A 16,975-nucleotide genomic window follows, 5' to 3' on the forward strand; every position below is an offset into this window, starting at 1 on the left:
AACGGAGTTATGCAGAACAAAAGGAAAAGGGAAAGTAGAGCAGGCAGATCAAAGCATCTCGTCCTAGGCCTCCCCTCATCTCTTATCACTCATCACTTTGTTCGAGTTGCAACATCATTTGGCATCTGTTAAAATCGCGAGTTAAACATAGCAACTGTAATGAACTCATTAACTTGACACACTTTATGCCCAAAAGGCCCAATGTGATGCATCCTGAAGTCTGGCCATGAACAGGAGAATCAAAGCCTCTGCATCCTTTCAACAGGATACATGATTGTTATTTTTTCAAAAGAAGGAGTGTTTTTATATAAATGGTTTAAGTGTTTAACAAAAACGCTTTCATGTCTAAACATAAGATCTTTTACTGCCAATATTTCAGCCCCATCAAAAGTTTGAAAAAGGCACTGCAGTACAACAAATATTTCTAAAAGCCTGCTTCTAAATCAACCTGTGCAAAACGGTATCAACAAAGAGGGAGTAAAAGTGAACACAATTAAGTCTTTATTTGATAAAAGCATTTCCAATTAAGTTCGAAGAGCACCAAATTCACAGTGATGTGTTGCATGGTTTGGTTTACAAATGAGAAAGCAAACAGGGAGAAAGTAAATGGTTTTGAACTTTTTTGCAGACTGTTTTTGCGTCTAGGCTGTAAATGTATGATGGAGAAAACAGGAAATACAAGGCTCAGAGACAGGCAAACCCTGAAGTCAACCTTTCCTTCACAAACTAAGAGCATACAGTGTTCCTGTATGTCTTACCTATCTTACAACATCTTACTCATGATCATTTTCAAGGCAGACCATAACTTTAAAATTAAAAAACGTTTTTCCTTCCCTCTAGACGAACACTGGTTTTGCTTGATCTCATACCATAAAGATATAGCAAATAAAAAGGCTGCTTGGAAGGTTGCAAACATATTTAAAAAAACCTAAAACAAATCATACATGAGATTTGAATTCAGTTGGCTAAAATGTGCAAAAACATTGGCATGGTCTTTAGCAAAACCCCTGTCTGCCACTTATTTTGACTGAAGGTGAGCTGCTTATAGGATCTATAAAAAAAAAGAAAATGTCTACAAGCATGTAAGACAAAGTGCAAACAGCAATACCGGGGGGTGAGAATACCCCCAGGGAAACTGATTTAGTCCTTCAAATAAATACACATGCATTCGTCCTTTGCACAGAATTCTTAAAAGTACTGGAGAAGGTAGGTTTGTTTTATCATGGGGCGGGTTGCTGAAGACAAGACATGGCAAAGTAAAGTATTTCCAGTTGTCACAGGGTGGAGGATGAGGAGCAGGATTTAGCTTGACACAAAGGCATCATGTAAGGAACCGTGGTGGCTGGGGGGGGGTTGAGTAAAATCCATTAAACATTCCATATTTACTTTCTTTATTATTACTAAAACTGCGAAAGAAATAAGGACAAAAAAAAAGGCATCCCATTGTTTTTAGTTTTAAGGCGGGCTACGTTAGGTAGGGGAAGGAAAGGGCATTTTCCCGAGAATTTAGCTATGAATCAAATTCTGTGCTCTGTCAGACCTCGTCTCCTCCCGGCCCGTCCATGTATTTGTCCATCCTCCACTGTGCGGCCTATTTCAAGCGTTCAATGAGTTCCTGTGTGAGGCCCAGGTTGAGCAGCTGCATTGTGGGGAGTGAAGTCAGATGGGGAAAGGCCTTGAGTAGCTTCTCCCAGCAGAGCTCCAGCAGGCTGGGCCCAGCCAGCCAGATCTTAAACAGAGAGCCAGTTCTCTTGTTCTCATGGATGTTCACCACACCACCGTGGATGTACATACAGCCAGCCTGGGGTGGGGAGAAAGTACAAATATTATATCCAGTATATATCTACTAAAGATAATACCTGGGTTTTGAGGTTCTGAGGTCCCCTTTGGTGCAGTTTGGGAGACTGTGATGCATTCAGTGTGTTTTGTGCAATTACAATATTGCAAAAGTTTAATTATAGGTTCATTGACCACCATCTGAAACAAAGAAGATCACTGTCGCTCACATTTCCCTTCACTCTAGTACAGGGGTGGCCAACCAGTCAGAGACGAAGAGACAATTATTTGACTGTGTTACTGCAAAGAGCCACATCATACACACATCGTGGATGTATGTCCGCCCACTTCTCTCTTGCCCTTTCTCTTTTGCGCTCACCCTTTCTGTGTGCTCCAGGGGCATAGCTAGTTTTGAAGTTTGAGTGGGGTGGACTTCACATCCTCTAGGGGGGTCCGGGGGCATTCCCCGGGCAGATTTTTAAAAACATTTGAAAGTGAATTGCATGCTTCTGGTGCACTTTGAGAGCAAAATTAAGAGGCTACACAATAGAACTGTGTGGTCTTGGTAAGGGGAGGGGGCACAACTCTCAACACTAATGTGAGACATATAATATATATATATACATTTTTCTTTTCAATTTCGAAATGTTCATTTGGGTGGGATTTATTTTTTTTAGGTGGGCTGAAGTTCACCTAAAATAGGTATAGCTACGCCACTGGTGTGCTCCCTCACTCTATTCCTCTGTGCCCCTCTCTATCTCTCACACATAGAAAATGAAAATCTAAAAATGTACAATAATTGACACACACACACACACACACACACACACACACACACACACACACACACACACACACACACACACACACACACACACACACACACACACACACACACACTCAAAGACACACACTCCAATAGAGACACACTCTGTCACACAGACAGACACACATACCTCTGCTCAGCCAGACTTCTTGTAAATGTCACACACCATGATATTGACAGAATCAGTATTAAGACCAGAGGCCAGTTATTTTCAGCCATTAAGATTGTGTGCACTGCCTCACACACACTCTCACTTCATCATGTGAAAACTATTTCTGTATTACTAAGCATGCTGGTTTTTTGAACGAAGTTGGCATTCATTGCGTTGAACACTCCTTTACAAATCTGGCTTACAATATTTAAATGTTGGTATTTAAAACAAACCCATGACTAAGGTTGGTTCAAATACTGCTTCATGACAGATATTTAAAAATAAATGAAGTGTATTTTAGTTAATTATCCTCTCATGATAACTATCTCAACTTTTACCTGACCCTAAGACTGGCAGAAGCTCTGCTGACAGAGATGCACTTTCTCTCTTATTTATTTCGTTATCGCGATTCAGCAACTCAGGAGTCCTTCTGTGTCGGTGGCCATCTTTCCGTGAACAGGCCCTCTCACACACATCTACAACTGCAAAGTGTTACCGTTTTGATTTGACAACTTTGTATTGAGTTATTACGGTTTTATCTGAGTTTCATTTTCGCCGTTCAGAAGCAGATCTCTCCCTTCCCTGTCACATCGCGAGTGCAGTAGAACCCGCCTCCTGTACTGCAGGATCTGCATTCTGATTGGCTAAAGCACTTCTGTGTCGAAAACTCTGTGTAACGATTGGCCTGGAACTTGTGTGTCGTTAACCCTTTTTGAACCTGGATACATATGCGCAAAAAAACCCACACAATTAAAATTCCATATGTACTGAGGAGCCGCATGAGACTGGGCAAAGAGCCGCATGCGGCTCGAGAGCCGCGGGTTGGCCACCCCTGCTCTAGTAGGAAGCTTGACTAATGTTAAGGGATTTGTTTTCAGCATTTATAAGAATCTCATGTCTTGCATTACATGATTAAATTACTGTCATCAGCATGTAGCCTACTTCACTTCTCTTTGTCTAAATGAAGAGGATCGAGTAACCAGGTTCCCCTAAAACTGAAGCTCATTATCTGAACATGAATGTGTTGAGTAACTAGAAAGACTGGTGTACTAACTGGAGTGACAGCAGCACAGTGGAAGTACGCCGGCTCAGGCATCACTGCTGGTAGTTTACTCCACTGGAAAGTCTGCAGGTTGATCTTCCACAGATCAGCTAATATCAATTCCCCATTGTAGCCTCCACAGATAAATACATCTACAACACAGAAAGAAGAACCGTCAGAAACTGCTGTACTTTCAAATCACTTGCACATGTGATATCAAATGTCAGGATGATGGCAGAGTAACAGAAGTAGAATTTTTATCAGATGATATCCGTTGCGGAGCGTCTCACCGTTTCGAATTTGTACACAGCTATGGCATCTCCTGGGAGCAGGATACCCTGTCAGAAGCACAGACATTTTTAGAATGGCTTTGTGAGAGAACAAAAACAGGCTCAGTTTATAATACAGAATACACACCTATTTTGTCTTGAGGTTTAGTTGTAATCTCCTCCCAGGAATTTGTCTCCAGATTGTAAGCATGTATCTATTAAACAGACACAATAATTACGGTGAGGCTAAGGGAGTGTACAGAAGAAAACAGTAACATAAACAGTGAAAAGCATTTTGAATTATGGCTGGCACACAGTGTAATGTGTTTGGTAAGTTATACCCTTATTGATGTTGTACCTTGTCCAGAGGGTAAGATGTCCAGGAAGTTCCTCCTCCTAGAATGTAGATCCTCTGTCCGTCATGTGCTATTTCATGCCTGTAACTGTAACAAATACAACAGCATGTCGTGTCATGGAAATTGACTGACATCTATAGCTATGTTTGATCCTCCAGCACATTCAGGCGTCTGATAGACATACCGTTCCTCAGGCAGGTCGTCAGGAGGGTTGTTGGGCTTGAGATGAATCCACTCCCTGGTGGTCAAGTCCAGCCTGTGCAGGTCTGTGCTGTAGATGTAGCCCGTTGTCCCTCCAAATACGTACAGAAAGCCATTTATAATAACCATTGCCTGAAGAAGGAAAGATATAAATAAACCTCAGAATAATAGTACAACATGTCTCTACAATGTTTCCAAACCCTACTTTGAATTTGACCCACAGATGGCAGGGTGATTTAAGAGGTTACCTGTCCATAGATTCTGTTGGGCTTCTTCCCCCGACAGTTGAGCAGTGACCACCGCTTGTACTTCACGTTACAAACATGTACGTCGTTGCCATTATTTTCTCCAAAGGGGATCCCGGTGCCGCCAAACACCAGGAGGTTGTTTCCGTGCAAAACAGCTAAAAGCAACATAGGAACACTAATCTCAACTTGACACATTTTGCAACAGAAAACTGGGATTTTGTCTGTGTAATGTTCAAACAATGTTTCACCTGACATGGATGCCAGCTCTGTGGGCATATAGCCCTCTGTTTGAATCTGCTGCCAGCAGCCCGTGGCAAAGTGGTACCTCCACAGCTCCCTGAACAGTGGATAGTCTTCATTCTCTGAGCCTCCTGATTCATCATAGTCAGGGTTGTACCCTCCAAAAACATAAAGGTTTGTGTTGTCGGCAACACAGCGATGCCCACTGCGGGCAGGGGGAGTGCGGTGGCCTGGAGAGGGAGGAATATATTTTAATGAGGAGCGAGAGCATGCTGGCAGAGGTACAAGACCGATAGGATAAAAACCCGAAAAAAGCAAAGAGATAAAATTACAAGTTACAATACAGTTAATATTTCTTTTTGTACTGCTACCTAAATCAAATAAAAATAGAACTGAGGAATGTTTAGTGGAGGCATGGTCGAAAGCACAGATACAAATCTAACGCCAGTAGCACAATAACAGTTATTGTTTTTTTATATGTCTCAAACCTAATCAGATAATTCTGAATTGCAGGACACCATGATTTACTGGAACACTTCCATCCATTCATTCATTACATTAGACTGGCAGATAGTTTTGTCCAAAAGACAACAAGGGAAACAGACTCTAGATCTTAATGCGATCAGGAATCTTAAGCACAGCCGTTCCAATTCAACAGCTAAGTGTGTTCAGAGAGCTATACAATACCTAGAGTTAATGTTTCATTCACTTCTGACATGCAAGACAAGCACAAACCTCTACCAACATAGCTGGAAAGCATAGGGGGGAAAGGCTGTTCCTATGGGCTGCATTTGTCAGTGGTTAGAGGTCTTTAAGAACTATTCATTTCTAGAACTGCTACACTGTAAAAACTAAAAATGTATGTCATGTCATATGTTAATACAATAGATATCACAAAAAAGTTTTCTGGTAAACCGTTTAATAATAGAATGAGCAGTTGGAGTTAGTATGTGCTTGTTATAATGCCACTCAAAATATGAATCTATCACAATGACTCCATATAAAGAAAATTAATAAGCATATCAAATTATTGTTCAACCCTAGTAACCAGTTAGTTGAGTGAATATTATCAAAGAAAAGCAAAACAATACATTATACATGTATATAGTTGTTTATGGTGACAAAGCATCTCACATCATTTAATATATTTTGCAGCTGCTTGTCAATATTATATCCTGCAAAGTAATTAAAGATACTGCATAAATATAGTGGAGTTAAAGTACAAGACATTTACCTCTGACGTGTAGTGGAATAAAAGTACAAAGTGATATCAAATGGAAAAATGGTACTGAATTACAGCACTTGAGTGCATGTACTTAGCTACTGAAAACCACTGATTTCCTGGAGATAATGATTATTATTGTTATTAATATGTGTTACCCAGTAACGATACACAGCCCTGACTCATCACACAGCCTGACAGCGAGGTGTGTGCAGGTCTGTAAAACCTAGCTAATAATCACTGACTGTGTTTCGGGACATATTGCTACTTAGATGACTGTGTAGCAAAACTATAGTGTTTTACCGAAAATTAAACACTAAGATAACCCTTTTTAATCCATTTAGTAACACGTATTGTTTTGGACATGGTGTTTAAAAATCTATTTAAACTGCAGATAGCTGAATTTTGCTAGCTTGAACACAGAGCTTAGCAATGTCACCAGTAAGGGGCAACGCCGGACATTTTTACATATAGAGGTGGCATAGTATGGTGGAGCAGATGACCTCAGTCACACATTTTTTATTTGAGTGGCAAAATGTGCCATGGTTCAGTTTAAACCTGTCGTTAGCATCTGGTGCTAATGTTGTTGACCGACCTGCTAACGTCTCCCCGTGTGGCGGCCTGTGTGTTAGCTTCTCGAATTTATTCAGCTGGTCTCGCGTGCGAGCTCCTTCAGCGTCGGACATCTTTTCCCCGTTATAATCCAGTCCTTGAAAACTTCAAATTAAATAAAAACAACATAAAGTGCTGATAAAACATTATAAATCATTTCATGTCTCAGTCAGTATGAAGCCATTCACAAATGTTACCCCCTAGCCGTGAGGTACCTGACCAATCATGGGGCTTGTTATTAGGACGTGGCGTCATTTGAGATAGGCGGGGCTGCGCGTGTCAGTGGTCGGTCTCCACAACAACATTTAGTTTTAATTGTGCGGTGCATGGACCGCTAGCGCTGGAGAGGGTTCATCTGTGGAAAGTTTCTCACCATACAAATACGCACACCGGCAGAGCTGTGGCGGAATTTAGAAGAAGAAAACATTGAATCCAAAATCCTCCACGTACAAGTTATAGTTTTTCGTTATGGGTTCATAGTAGGCTAGTTATATCATCTTATGTAAACACATCTTCATGACATTAAACTCCCCAAATGCCCATTAGGAGTGCAGCTTAGTGGCATCAGTAAACATTACATCCAGTTCCCCCACCCTGACCTCAGGCTGTTAGAAATGTTTCTGAGAGGGGCAAACTTTTTGTGACCATGATGGCTTCATCAGTAGAGAGCTGTTCTCTCTTTGTGTAATAATAAAAATTAAAAATCTCATCAGCAAGGCACTACAGAAAGTATAGGGTTGAGTTGAAGGCAGAGGACATGTTAGTGATTGAGGGCCTGAATCAAATGCCAGTGTTAGCCAAAGCTTTCATCTGAGGAATTATGAGACATATATATATATATATATATACATGTCACAGATATACCCCCTATATATATATATACCCCTATATATATATATCTGTGAGATATATCACAGATATACCCCCTCCATAATTTAAATACTGCTGGACAGTGAAGGGAGTCAGGCAGGTTCGGTGGACTCAGGCTCGTGCTCCGTCGGGGTCTCACAAAGCGGAACGATTGGTTTCATGTCTTATTTTCCGGCGGACCACAGAGCCGATCATGGCGACTCTCAGCGGCAGTCGTGGGGATCGCTTCGGCAACACTAATCAACAAAAGTCTTCTTTTGCATCTCCAGAGAAAGTCCGAGAACTTCTTAATGCAGGGGTGTCCTCAACACAAATCGGATCTAGTAGGTGGGTTTTCGGAACAGTTGTGCCCTCATTTGTTTGATTTGAAGGAGCCGAAGAACAAGTTGACATGAGCTAATTTGGCTAGCCACTTAGCTTGCTCTGCTGTTGCTTTAGCCGCCTTCTCTCAGCGGAATGTGAGGAGGGACAAGTCTACAGATATTGGAAGCTAGTAGGCCAGGAATGCGACTTTGATCACCATTATTTATTTATGCTTGCAGTTGTAATTTGGTCCATTTACCGGACTGATTTGTTATGGTAGTCATTGTGCTTTCGCTGCCGTGATGTTTCAGATAAGGGGGTGGGTACACAAAGTTCTTCTTTAGTATGGCCCTCCATTGTTTGCTTTAACAGCATTATAAATGTTACTCAAGTAAAATTAAGTAGGCCTATTAGCATAGAAATGCACTTAAAGTACTGACAATAAAAGTAGTCATTGTTTGATTGGTCCATTTCAGAATAATATCTCTGATATGTTTTATAATGATTGATCATTAAAGTGTTCTCAGAGCTGGTAAAGGTGCAGCTAGTTTTAATGGCTCTGTATACTGCAGGGTAGCTGCTGGATTTACTGCCAGGTGAACTAAAGTCTGATTTAAGGGCTGATTATATTTCTCATCATTAATCCAGATCTGTAAAGTAACTAGTGGAGTAAAAGTACACAATTCATCTTTGAATAGTAGTGGGGTAGAAGTACAAAGTAGAAAATAAATTCAAATACTCCAGTAAAACTACAAGTCCGTCTAAATTGTACTTGAGTTAATATATTTAGTAACTTTACACCACTGCTTTTAATATCTGATATATTTTCCACTTGCTGCCCAGCCATCAATGTCTGATTTCCTACTGTGCATTAGTATAGCAGACAGTTTGTTGTAAGCAGCAGGGTAGAATGAAGCTGCTAATATGCTGCCTAGGCTGTTTCTGAGCATTACTATCCCAGCAATGAACTTATACTTGTTTTTTTGCACCCGGTAAGTCTGCAGTAAGCATTACAGTCCACCTGAGCAAGAGAAGAAATTGGCACTCGTACAAATATACTAACATTCAATTAAAATCACGTTGTTTTTTTTGACAATCTGTTTTTCTCCATGTGTATTTCAGTGAACTAGAAAATGTGAAATTTCTGGAAGTAAAAAGCAACACTCAAGCAACTTGTGAGGCAACGAACAAAGAGGCATTTTTCTCAAGAGTGGAGTCCTATTCAATATCCTTTTACTAATTTTAAACCCAGTATGATGCATCCAGATCTTTCTGCATTACATGTGATCACTAATAAAGACGGCTCAGGATGATATTGAAATGTCACATCTATTGAAATGATATGATCCATGTATAGCTATCTGATGTTAGAGTGTTAATGAATGTGATGATACTATTTATGTGAGTGAAGATTTCCTTAGCATGGCACTGTTTGAAATGGGCAGGCAAACCTCGCACACTGTCCCCCCTCATTTGCGCCAGATATGGCTGGATCAACGTCGGCTGCGATATGCTCAAGTGCTCCAGCTGCCAGGCGTTCCTCTGTGCAACACTACAACCAACTTTGGACTTTGAAAAATGTAAGCAAAAGTAACAAAAAAACACAAGGTGAAATTTCATTTTGGCAAGGTAACCCTAACGTCTGCCAAAAAAAATGAAAGGTCAAGCATCTCTCTTTGTGTCTTAATAGATGGATCCCGCATTGCGGAGATTTCGAGGCAGCTTCAGATGCAGCATGAGAACTTTTGTCCCTGGCCTGACTTTCCAAGCCCAGGTAGGAGCAACCTTACAAACACAATCAATAACCAGCACGTGTCATTTCAGCTGAATTTACCCCGAGTTATCTACATTTTGGTCAAGGTGATTGTTGATGTAATTTCAGAGCGTTTCTGGCTGCTTCCAGCATGTGAACCGTCAGCCCTTCTCACCGCCTTCTTAGAGCGTTTCCAGAGCACCTGTCTGCTAGCACAGCAGCTGCCTGCCATGAAGCCGGAGCAGCTGAAGTGTATGGTGAGTCAGGATAAGAGACTTAGTGTTTTGGATACGGACAAAAATGCACTCCTTATAAAAATGTTGAAGAACTCTTCCCGGAGTTTATGGAAAGGACTGTCAGGTTATTTGTTAAAAAAAAACGTACGTCATTAATATCCCTTTTTCCTGTGTAGTCTTTGACAGAGGAGGTCATCAGTGTTATACTGCAGCTGATCGAGGATGAACAAAAGAAAAAGAGAGATTCTCCGTGTTCTGAACCCTTGGCTGTCCAGGTGGCTGCATGCATAGTTTCTCTCTGTGGCTGGTCTGCAAGGTGAGATGCTTGACTATTCAATACACTTTAACACATTCACTTTTTCTTGTACACACAAATTGCTAAACAGTGGACATGAAAGTAGAGTTGAGGTCATTTAGATCATTAAAGGCCTACTGAAACGTTTTTTTTTGTTTAACTAAAATGGGGATAGCAGTTCAGTTCTATGTATATTACTTGATCGTTTGGTTAAATTCTTGTATTTTTGGGCAGTACGTACAAGCAGAATTATTGACAAGAAAAACGATTTTTATCAGCCTGCGAGGACCTTCTCAAAACAGTCTGCCTGTACCGGAAGTAGCAGAAGACTTTCGCGTGACGTCACAAGTGTCACAGTACCGGTGTTTCAACCATGGCTAGCAGTACTAGTGAGAGTGATTTCAGTGAACATGTGTCTGTTTCTGTTGGTGCTGAACACGAAAGCGTCAGTGAGCGCTCTGATAATGGAAATAGAACCGTAATATTTTTTCACTTCGCTTTTTTTCTTATGTATCTGTTTTGTTTGTGCTGGATTATACAACTACTCAAGATATTGCAAGGAAAACAATGTAGATATTCTACAACTCTGGATTCTTGCGAACATTTCAAGACCATGCATGCTGGGCTAACTTATTGGTACGGCCATACAGACAACTTACAATGTAGGAAGGCAGCGAATGGAGGGGGTGCATTTTGATATGTTATACATTGGGATAAACATATTGTACACACAAAATATATGTTTATTCATGGAAAGTTTCACATGTATCGATTGTTGAGACTCTCAGCTTTCAAATGATATATAGCAGCACTATGGTAGTTCATGCTTTTTGTGTGTCACCCAATCTGCCCGTGTCCACTTCACCTCCCGATTCCAAGCTCTGGCAAGACTGTCATCTTTCGGGAATGTAAACAATGACACTCCGTCCGAGTTGGTGTTGCTGCAAAAGGCCGCAATGCATCGTTTCCCAGTTGCGATTTTCATCATTTTAGCCTAGAAATGACAAAGCAAAACACGACGAAACACACCGGCAACAATGGACGCCACACTTGTGGTTACACTTGTGACGTCACGACGGAGCTCAGCCCCCAAGGGTCTCAAACGAGAGTTTTCCCGAGATTTCCTGGCGCGCAATTTTAAAGTATTAATTACTCGTTAATTCGACCGCAATGACATGGGTTGCAATGATATATGTTATTCAGTTGTATATGTACTATTAGACTGCGTGGTGTGTAGTGCTGCACTTCAGTAGGCCTTTAAGTCAACCAAGACCTGGGGTACAGTCGAATAGTCAGTTTAGCTTAGGAAGGTTCCTAACGGAGCGAAATGACCCGGAAGTTCCTCAGTGGCAGCCATGATAAAAGCCTGTTACATTTCTCTAGATGATAGGAAAGAAGCTTTGAAACTTCCTTTATTACCTCCTTTAGCTTAGGAAACACTGGACCTTCCTTTACGAAAGGAAAGGAGAAAATGCCCTTGCATATGGCCTTTGTACCCTAAAAGAATTTGTGACACACAAGGCCAAATGGCTTTGCCCCTAAAATGACGAAATTCCAAGCCTGGTGACAAGCATAAGTTTCACTTTCCTTTTTTATTTCAATTCCAACCTTTGTATTGAAGAATATGTCTCACTGCTGTCCTCGTTCATAAAGCATGAAACAACACCATCAGAGAGCACGGTGCATAGTAGATGCGCTTTCAGTAGTCCCCTTTATAGAAGCTGTATTTCAGCAGACGCACATTGATAACGTCCGCTGGCGCATCATCAATACGTGGGATAGTGAAAGTGCAGTCGGATTCTCAAAGCACCGCAGTCTCTTTTCCTTCCTCAAGTCCTTTTGAATTCTTCTATCCACTATTTCTTAACTCCGTGACGTTTCACACAAAGGTAAAGGAATAGTAGATAGGAGCTGATTTTTTGACTATTCGACTGTACCCCTGGTTTTAGATGTCTGAACCCTGATTTTGTATTTATTTTCAGCCCGGCCCTGCAAGCCATGAACCTGCCCATCCTCAGATGCTCGTACTGTATGCGCAAGGTGGGCTTGTGGAACTTCTTCCAGATGGAGGGAACGCTATGCGATGGAGACGCTTCAACACATACTGTAAGGCCCTCTACTCCAACCACAGGTACTGCTGCAGTGGCCCCGTCTGAGGGCCAGGGGGACCTGCTTGCTTCTGCCTCATCCACCCCTCCATGTCGCATGAAGCTGAGGAGCCGGGACTCCACCCGATCTGACCAGGCAAGCTTTAAACAGGGTTGACATGCTAAACTAGCTTAGCTCATATGCATATATTCATTTAAAGCAGAACTATTTAACATAGTGTGTAACAATGGTAAGTGAAATGCACTTGTTTAAAATGCTCTGGTTTTTGTTACAGGGTGAGGGAACTTCTTCCCCCGTGTCTTTGCGGGCCCGAAGCAGAGACTCACCAAGCCCCGTTGAAGAGCTTCAAAGTCCTTTGGGCAAGGGCAAAAGGACTGCGACTCGCGGTAGAGGACAGGGGGATAACGCTGGTTCTGAGTGCCCTGCCAGCCCACGGCCCCCTCCTAAACGCCTGTGCCTGTCATCAGTTGGTGGTCCTGTAAGAACTAACATTTTTGCTGATTTCACACCTTGCTTTTGTGCAGTTTTATTATGGCACAGGGCCAACTTATGATACAGTGCTGCCTGGTCATTTTCAATTCTTAATTCTATGCAATCTCATTCATGAATGACATTTTACACCCATTAACATTTGCAAGGACATCTGTTTACATCAGAGTTAGTGCCATTAGTGTCTTTAAACGACTGCATCTGCAATAGACAATGATAATAATGACTTGTGCACAGGTACAAAGGGGTAGAAACAATTATTGGGATACAAGTACTGTCAAAAACCCCTGGTTTGCAAGCAGTGTTATGCAAACCGTGCTCTCAAAGTAACGACAGCACAGATTCTTGAGAATATATAAACATTATTTCCCTTAGGAAAGACTAGTACATTTATTTATATAGCCCCTTTCAACACAAGGCAATTCAAAGTGCTTTACAAAAAATGAAAGACATAAAGAGCACTAAGAAGTAGTGCAGCGGAAAAGCATTATAAAACAGTCATTAAAAAGCAAAGATAATACAATGAAACGAGTGCATGAATAAAAGTTACAGTGCCGTGTGAGATATGAATAGTTCAATTAAAAGCAGTGACAAAAAGATGAGTCTTCAGTGTGGATTTAAAAGTAGTAAGAGCAGCAGGTTTCTGAGAGATTGTTCCAGATATTTGGAGCATAATAACAGAACGCTGCTTCTCCTTGTTGATTTCTGACTCTGATGCCTCTCCACCAAACCGGATCCGGTTCAAGTTCCGATCTTTTGCTTTTCTGGCGCTTTTCTGGTTCTAGCCTGTAGCACCCCTTGTGTTTCCACCGCTCAGATAAATGGAGCTGCGTCATTGTGTCATTGTTTGCCTCATGACGTAACCGTTTACGTGCCTTCTTATGACTGATTCATATTCACTGTCTGACTGTCACACAAGCAGCTGATGCATACCCCCCCTCCCCATAAGTGTATGTGGTTCAGTCTGAATTGACGCTGTTTGGCATCACAACCGCTGTTATGAAAGTGTCTCTGGCATTAGACAGGTGATGTTAGCATAGCAAGCGAGGCTACTCTGACTATCTTTACTACTTCGCTATCTATTGTGGCATAAGCCGTTTTCTACAGGCATATTTTACCGGCGTAGTTTTCGTTATGATTTTACTTCTGATGGCAACCTGTGTAGCCCATGTATTGATTCCATCCGAGCTGCAATAATACAAGACAACAGGAAAACATCTGCCTGCTCTTCTCAATGATCAATCACACCGAACGGATGGTGATTAAAGTGAGGTCAAAATAAACAACACTGAGCCTGGTTAGTGTTGCCTGACTTTATAAAGTGTGTGTTTTATAAGTGCATGGTCTCGTTCTATTCACTTTGCTCAGCAATACTGCTTGTTACAACTTGTACTCGCTGTGCTCGCCATGAACTGTTATTGCTCAGGTTAATCTCCCCCATCCGAAGTAAGCGTGACGTATTGGATCTTGGATCTTGTCGGGAAGCCGAGTGGGGCCAGAAAGATCCGGTTCTGCCAGTGCAGTGGAAACACGAAAAACCAGATCTTTATCGGCTCCAGCTCCCGCTCCGGGTTGGTGGAAAAATGGCATAATAGATGTTTTAGTGAGACCTGTAAAGACACCATTACAGTTGCACGGTCTACTGAAGATAAAAGCATGGACACATTTTTCCAAATCCTGCTGTGACATTAGTCTTTTACTCTTAGATATATTCTTAAGGTGATAGTAGGGGACTTAGTAATTGTTTTAATGTGGCTGTTGGTTTGAACATTGTCAACTGAAGCTCAGAACTGACTATTATTTGTTCCTCTTTGACTCCAAAAACTATTACCTGAGTTTTATCTTTGTTTAATTGGAGAAAGTTTTGACTCATCCAGTCATTGATTTGTTCATGATTTGTTTGAATTGTATCATAGTCTCCTGTGGAAATGGTTATGTACATTTCTGTGTTGTCTGCAAAGTTATGGTAGCTTATTCACCGTAGAATCCTGAGATGAAATTCTAATCTCAATTTTGAAAAAAATATAATCCTAAACGTGGTTACATTTTAAAGAGAGTTTAGTATTACTTACTGGAATTGGCTGTTACAAAACAACCTTCTTTTTCCAGGATGATCTCCTGCCCAAGAATGCGTTCGACCCCCTGGCTCAGCACAGAGACTGGTGTCCCTGGGTCTCTGTGGGAAAGGAGAATGTGGATCCAGGTGTGATCCCCTTTTTGGATGGAGGCTCTGTGATGCATCAGCAGGGCTGGAAGGCTGCTCTCAATCTCCTCATGCCAATGAAGAAAAACTCCAACCTAGCAGGAGGAAGCCCAGGACAGGCAAGTCGACACTACTGAGCTCAACCTATTGGCAACAAAACTTACCACACATGGCATGAAAATGATGCACAGACTTGATGTTTTCTTTTTTACAGTTATCACTTCTCTATTTAGCTGTAGTTTAAACAATATCAAACGTTTTTCTCTTTTTTCTCCCAGGGCCCTCGGGACAAGTCTAAAAGGGTGTTTGCTATATTTCGTCAGTGGCAGGTATCCTACTCTCCGTCTCAGTAGACTGTTTCCATCACACAGCATTTCAACACTGAATTGATGAACTGAGCGGCTGTTATTTTTTGGTACAGAGTCCAATGACAGGAGTGTCATATCATATCGATGTATGCCATCCCTTTTCAAAGTCATGTTTACAGTCGAAAGTGTTTCTGGAGGGAAAGGAAGATGAATGTGTCTCCAAGCAAATAAATGATTGTGTTCTCTGAACAGTGAAATATGTGAAGGATGCCTGTTTGGCTTTACAACCTTTAAATCCTGATTCATGAACATTGAAATGTGCAGTATTTGGGGCTTCTATATGCCTGTATCATGTATACACAAGTAGCACGACATTTCTGCGAACAAATTAGCCACAAACCAGGCCTGTACCGTTTACCTCCCAAGAAGTCTGATTCAGCAGTCCATATCATCATGAGTCTGGATTTCTGTGAAATACAACAAAATAAATCCCTTATCCTGAGAAAAGGCCAAATGGCTTCACACTGGAAAGGCAATGTTTACCTTCAATGTATGTTGAGTCATTGGAGGGAGTGGTCAGTTTTTAACCTCAGATTAGCAAAAAAAACTGTGAGGAAGTACTCTGTGTGTGTGCCGTTGTGCTGAAAAGTAATGTGGATATAAGTTCTCTTTTGAAAAGAACAGTCCTTTTTTTGATATTGTCAGATATTTGTGTTCATACATCAATCCTGATTCCTGAAGGCAGGAGGAACCGTGTGCCATAACTTCAAACCTGTCTGGAATTACATTCAGGATGACAGTACTTCCTTTTTGCCTTCCTGTGACATCTCCATTCAAAATGCAGTTTTCTCTGTCTTGCATGTGGGTTTATCAAAGTAAATTTTCCTATAAGGGTTTAATAAAATGCTCTTCCAAAAGTGTGTTACACTGTGGTCCTCTGACATTTAACTTCAGAAAATATTAATGAAGATTCAGTGAAATATTGTATTGCAAAAACAAGGGAAATTCATTCAGATAGCGATGGGAGGGGACTTTTGGTAATGAAATCTGTTCCATTTGCTGCTATCTGATGCCTTTCAGCACTCACTCACTGGCAGCCATTTTGATGCCTGTAAACTCAAAACATTTGGTGTGAAGGGATCACAGTAACAAACACAATATGTTACTATGTCAATTTTACACAAATAACTTTTATGTTTCTTTTGTAATGGGCAGTCTTCACTGCATCATTTGTGATAACATGAAAAGGGGATTTCTGTTAACGCAGATATAATGAGGCTATACTGGGAGCAATGGTATAGTTTTAGCTATGGTTGTGCTCTTGTATACAATCTCTTCAATTGGTCTCCTTTGTATCCTGTATTACTGTATACTGTATTGCCACCTCCTCAGTCTGATTGAATGATATGATTTAAGTAGTATTTCTAAAATTAGATTCAAAGATCTGTATGTAGCAGACTGCAAGT

General features: G+C 41.2%; 2 protein-coding genes across 2 annotated transcripts; one reads left to right on the plus strand and one right to left on the minus strand.

Moving 5' to 3' along the window:
• Nucleotides 1-488: 488 nt before the first annotated feature.
• klhdc10 (kelch domain containing 10) lies at nt 489-7,190 on the minus strand. Its single transcript, XM_063905955.1, has 9 exons — nt 6,927-7,190; nt 5,118-5,339; nt 4,870-5,024; nt 4,605-4,753; nt 4,423-4,507; nt 4,213-4,279; nt 4,086-4,133; nt 3,808-3,947; nt 489-1,801 (listed from the first exon to the last, which is right to left on the minus strand). Exons 1-9 carry the CDS (start codon nt 7,015-7,017, stop codon nt 1,592-1,594), a joined length of 1,167 nt encoding a protein of 388 aa, XP_063762025.1. The 5' UTR covers nt 7,018-7,190; the 3' UTR covers nt 489-1,591.
• Nucleotides 7,191-7,935: 745 nt separating this feature from the next.
• zc3hc1 (zinc finger, C3HC-type containing 1) lies at nt 7,936-16,434 on the plus strand. The gene is made up of 10 exons (XM_063906003.1): nt 7,936-8,140; nt 9,239-9,341; nt 9,546-9,696; nt 9,807-9,890; nt 9,999-10,126; nt 10,282-10,421; nt 12,383-12,644; nt 12,784-12,987; nt 15,108-15,320; nt 15,480-16,434. Exons 1-10 carry the CDS (start codon nt 8,007-8,009, stop codon nt 15,552-15,554), a joined length of 1,494 nt encoding a protein of 497 aa, XP_063762073.1. The 5' UTR covers nt 7,936-8,006; the 3' UTR covers nt 15,555-16,434.
• Nucleotides 16,435-16,975: the final 541 nt, after the last annotated feature.

The sequence above is a fragment of the Eleginops maclovinus genome, chromosome 17, assembly GCF_036324505.1.
Source record: "Eleginops maclovinus isolate JMC-PN-2008 ecotype Puerto Natales chromosome 17, JC_Emac_rtc_rv5, whole genome shotgun sequence".
In the NCBI taxonomy this organism is placed as follows: Eukaryota; Metazoa; Chordata; class Actinopteri; order Perciformes; family Eleginopidae; genus Eleginops; species Eleginops maclovinus.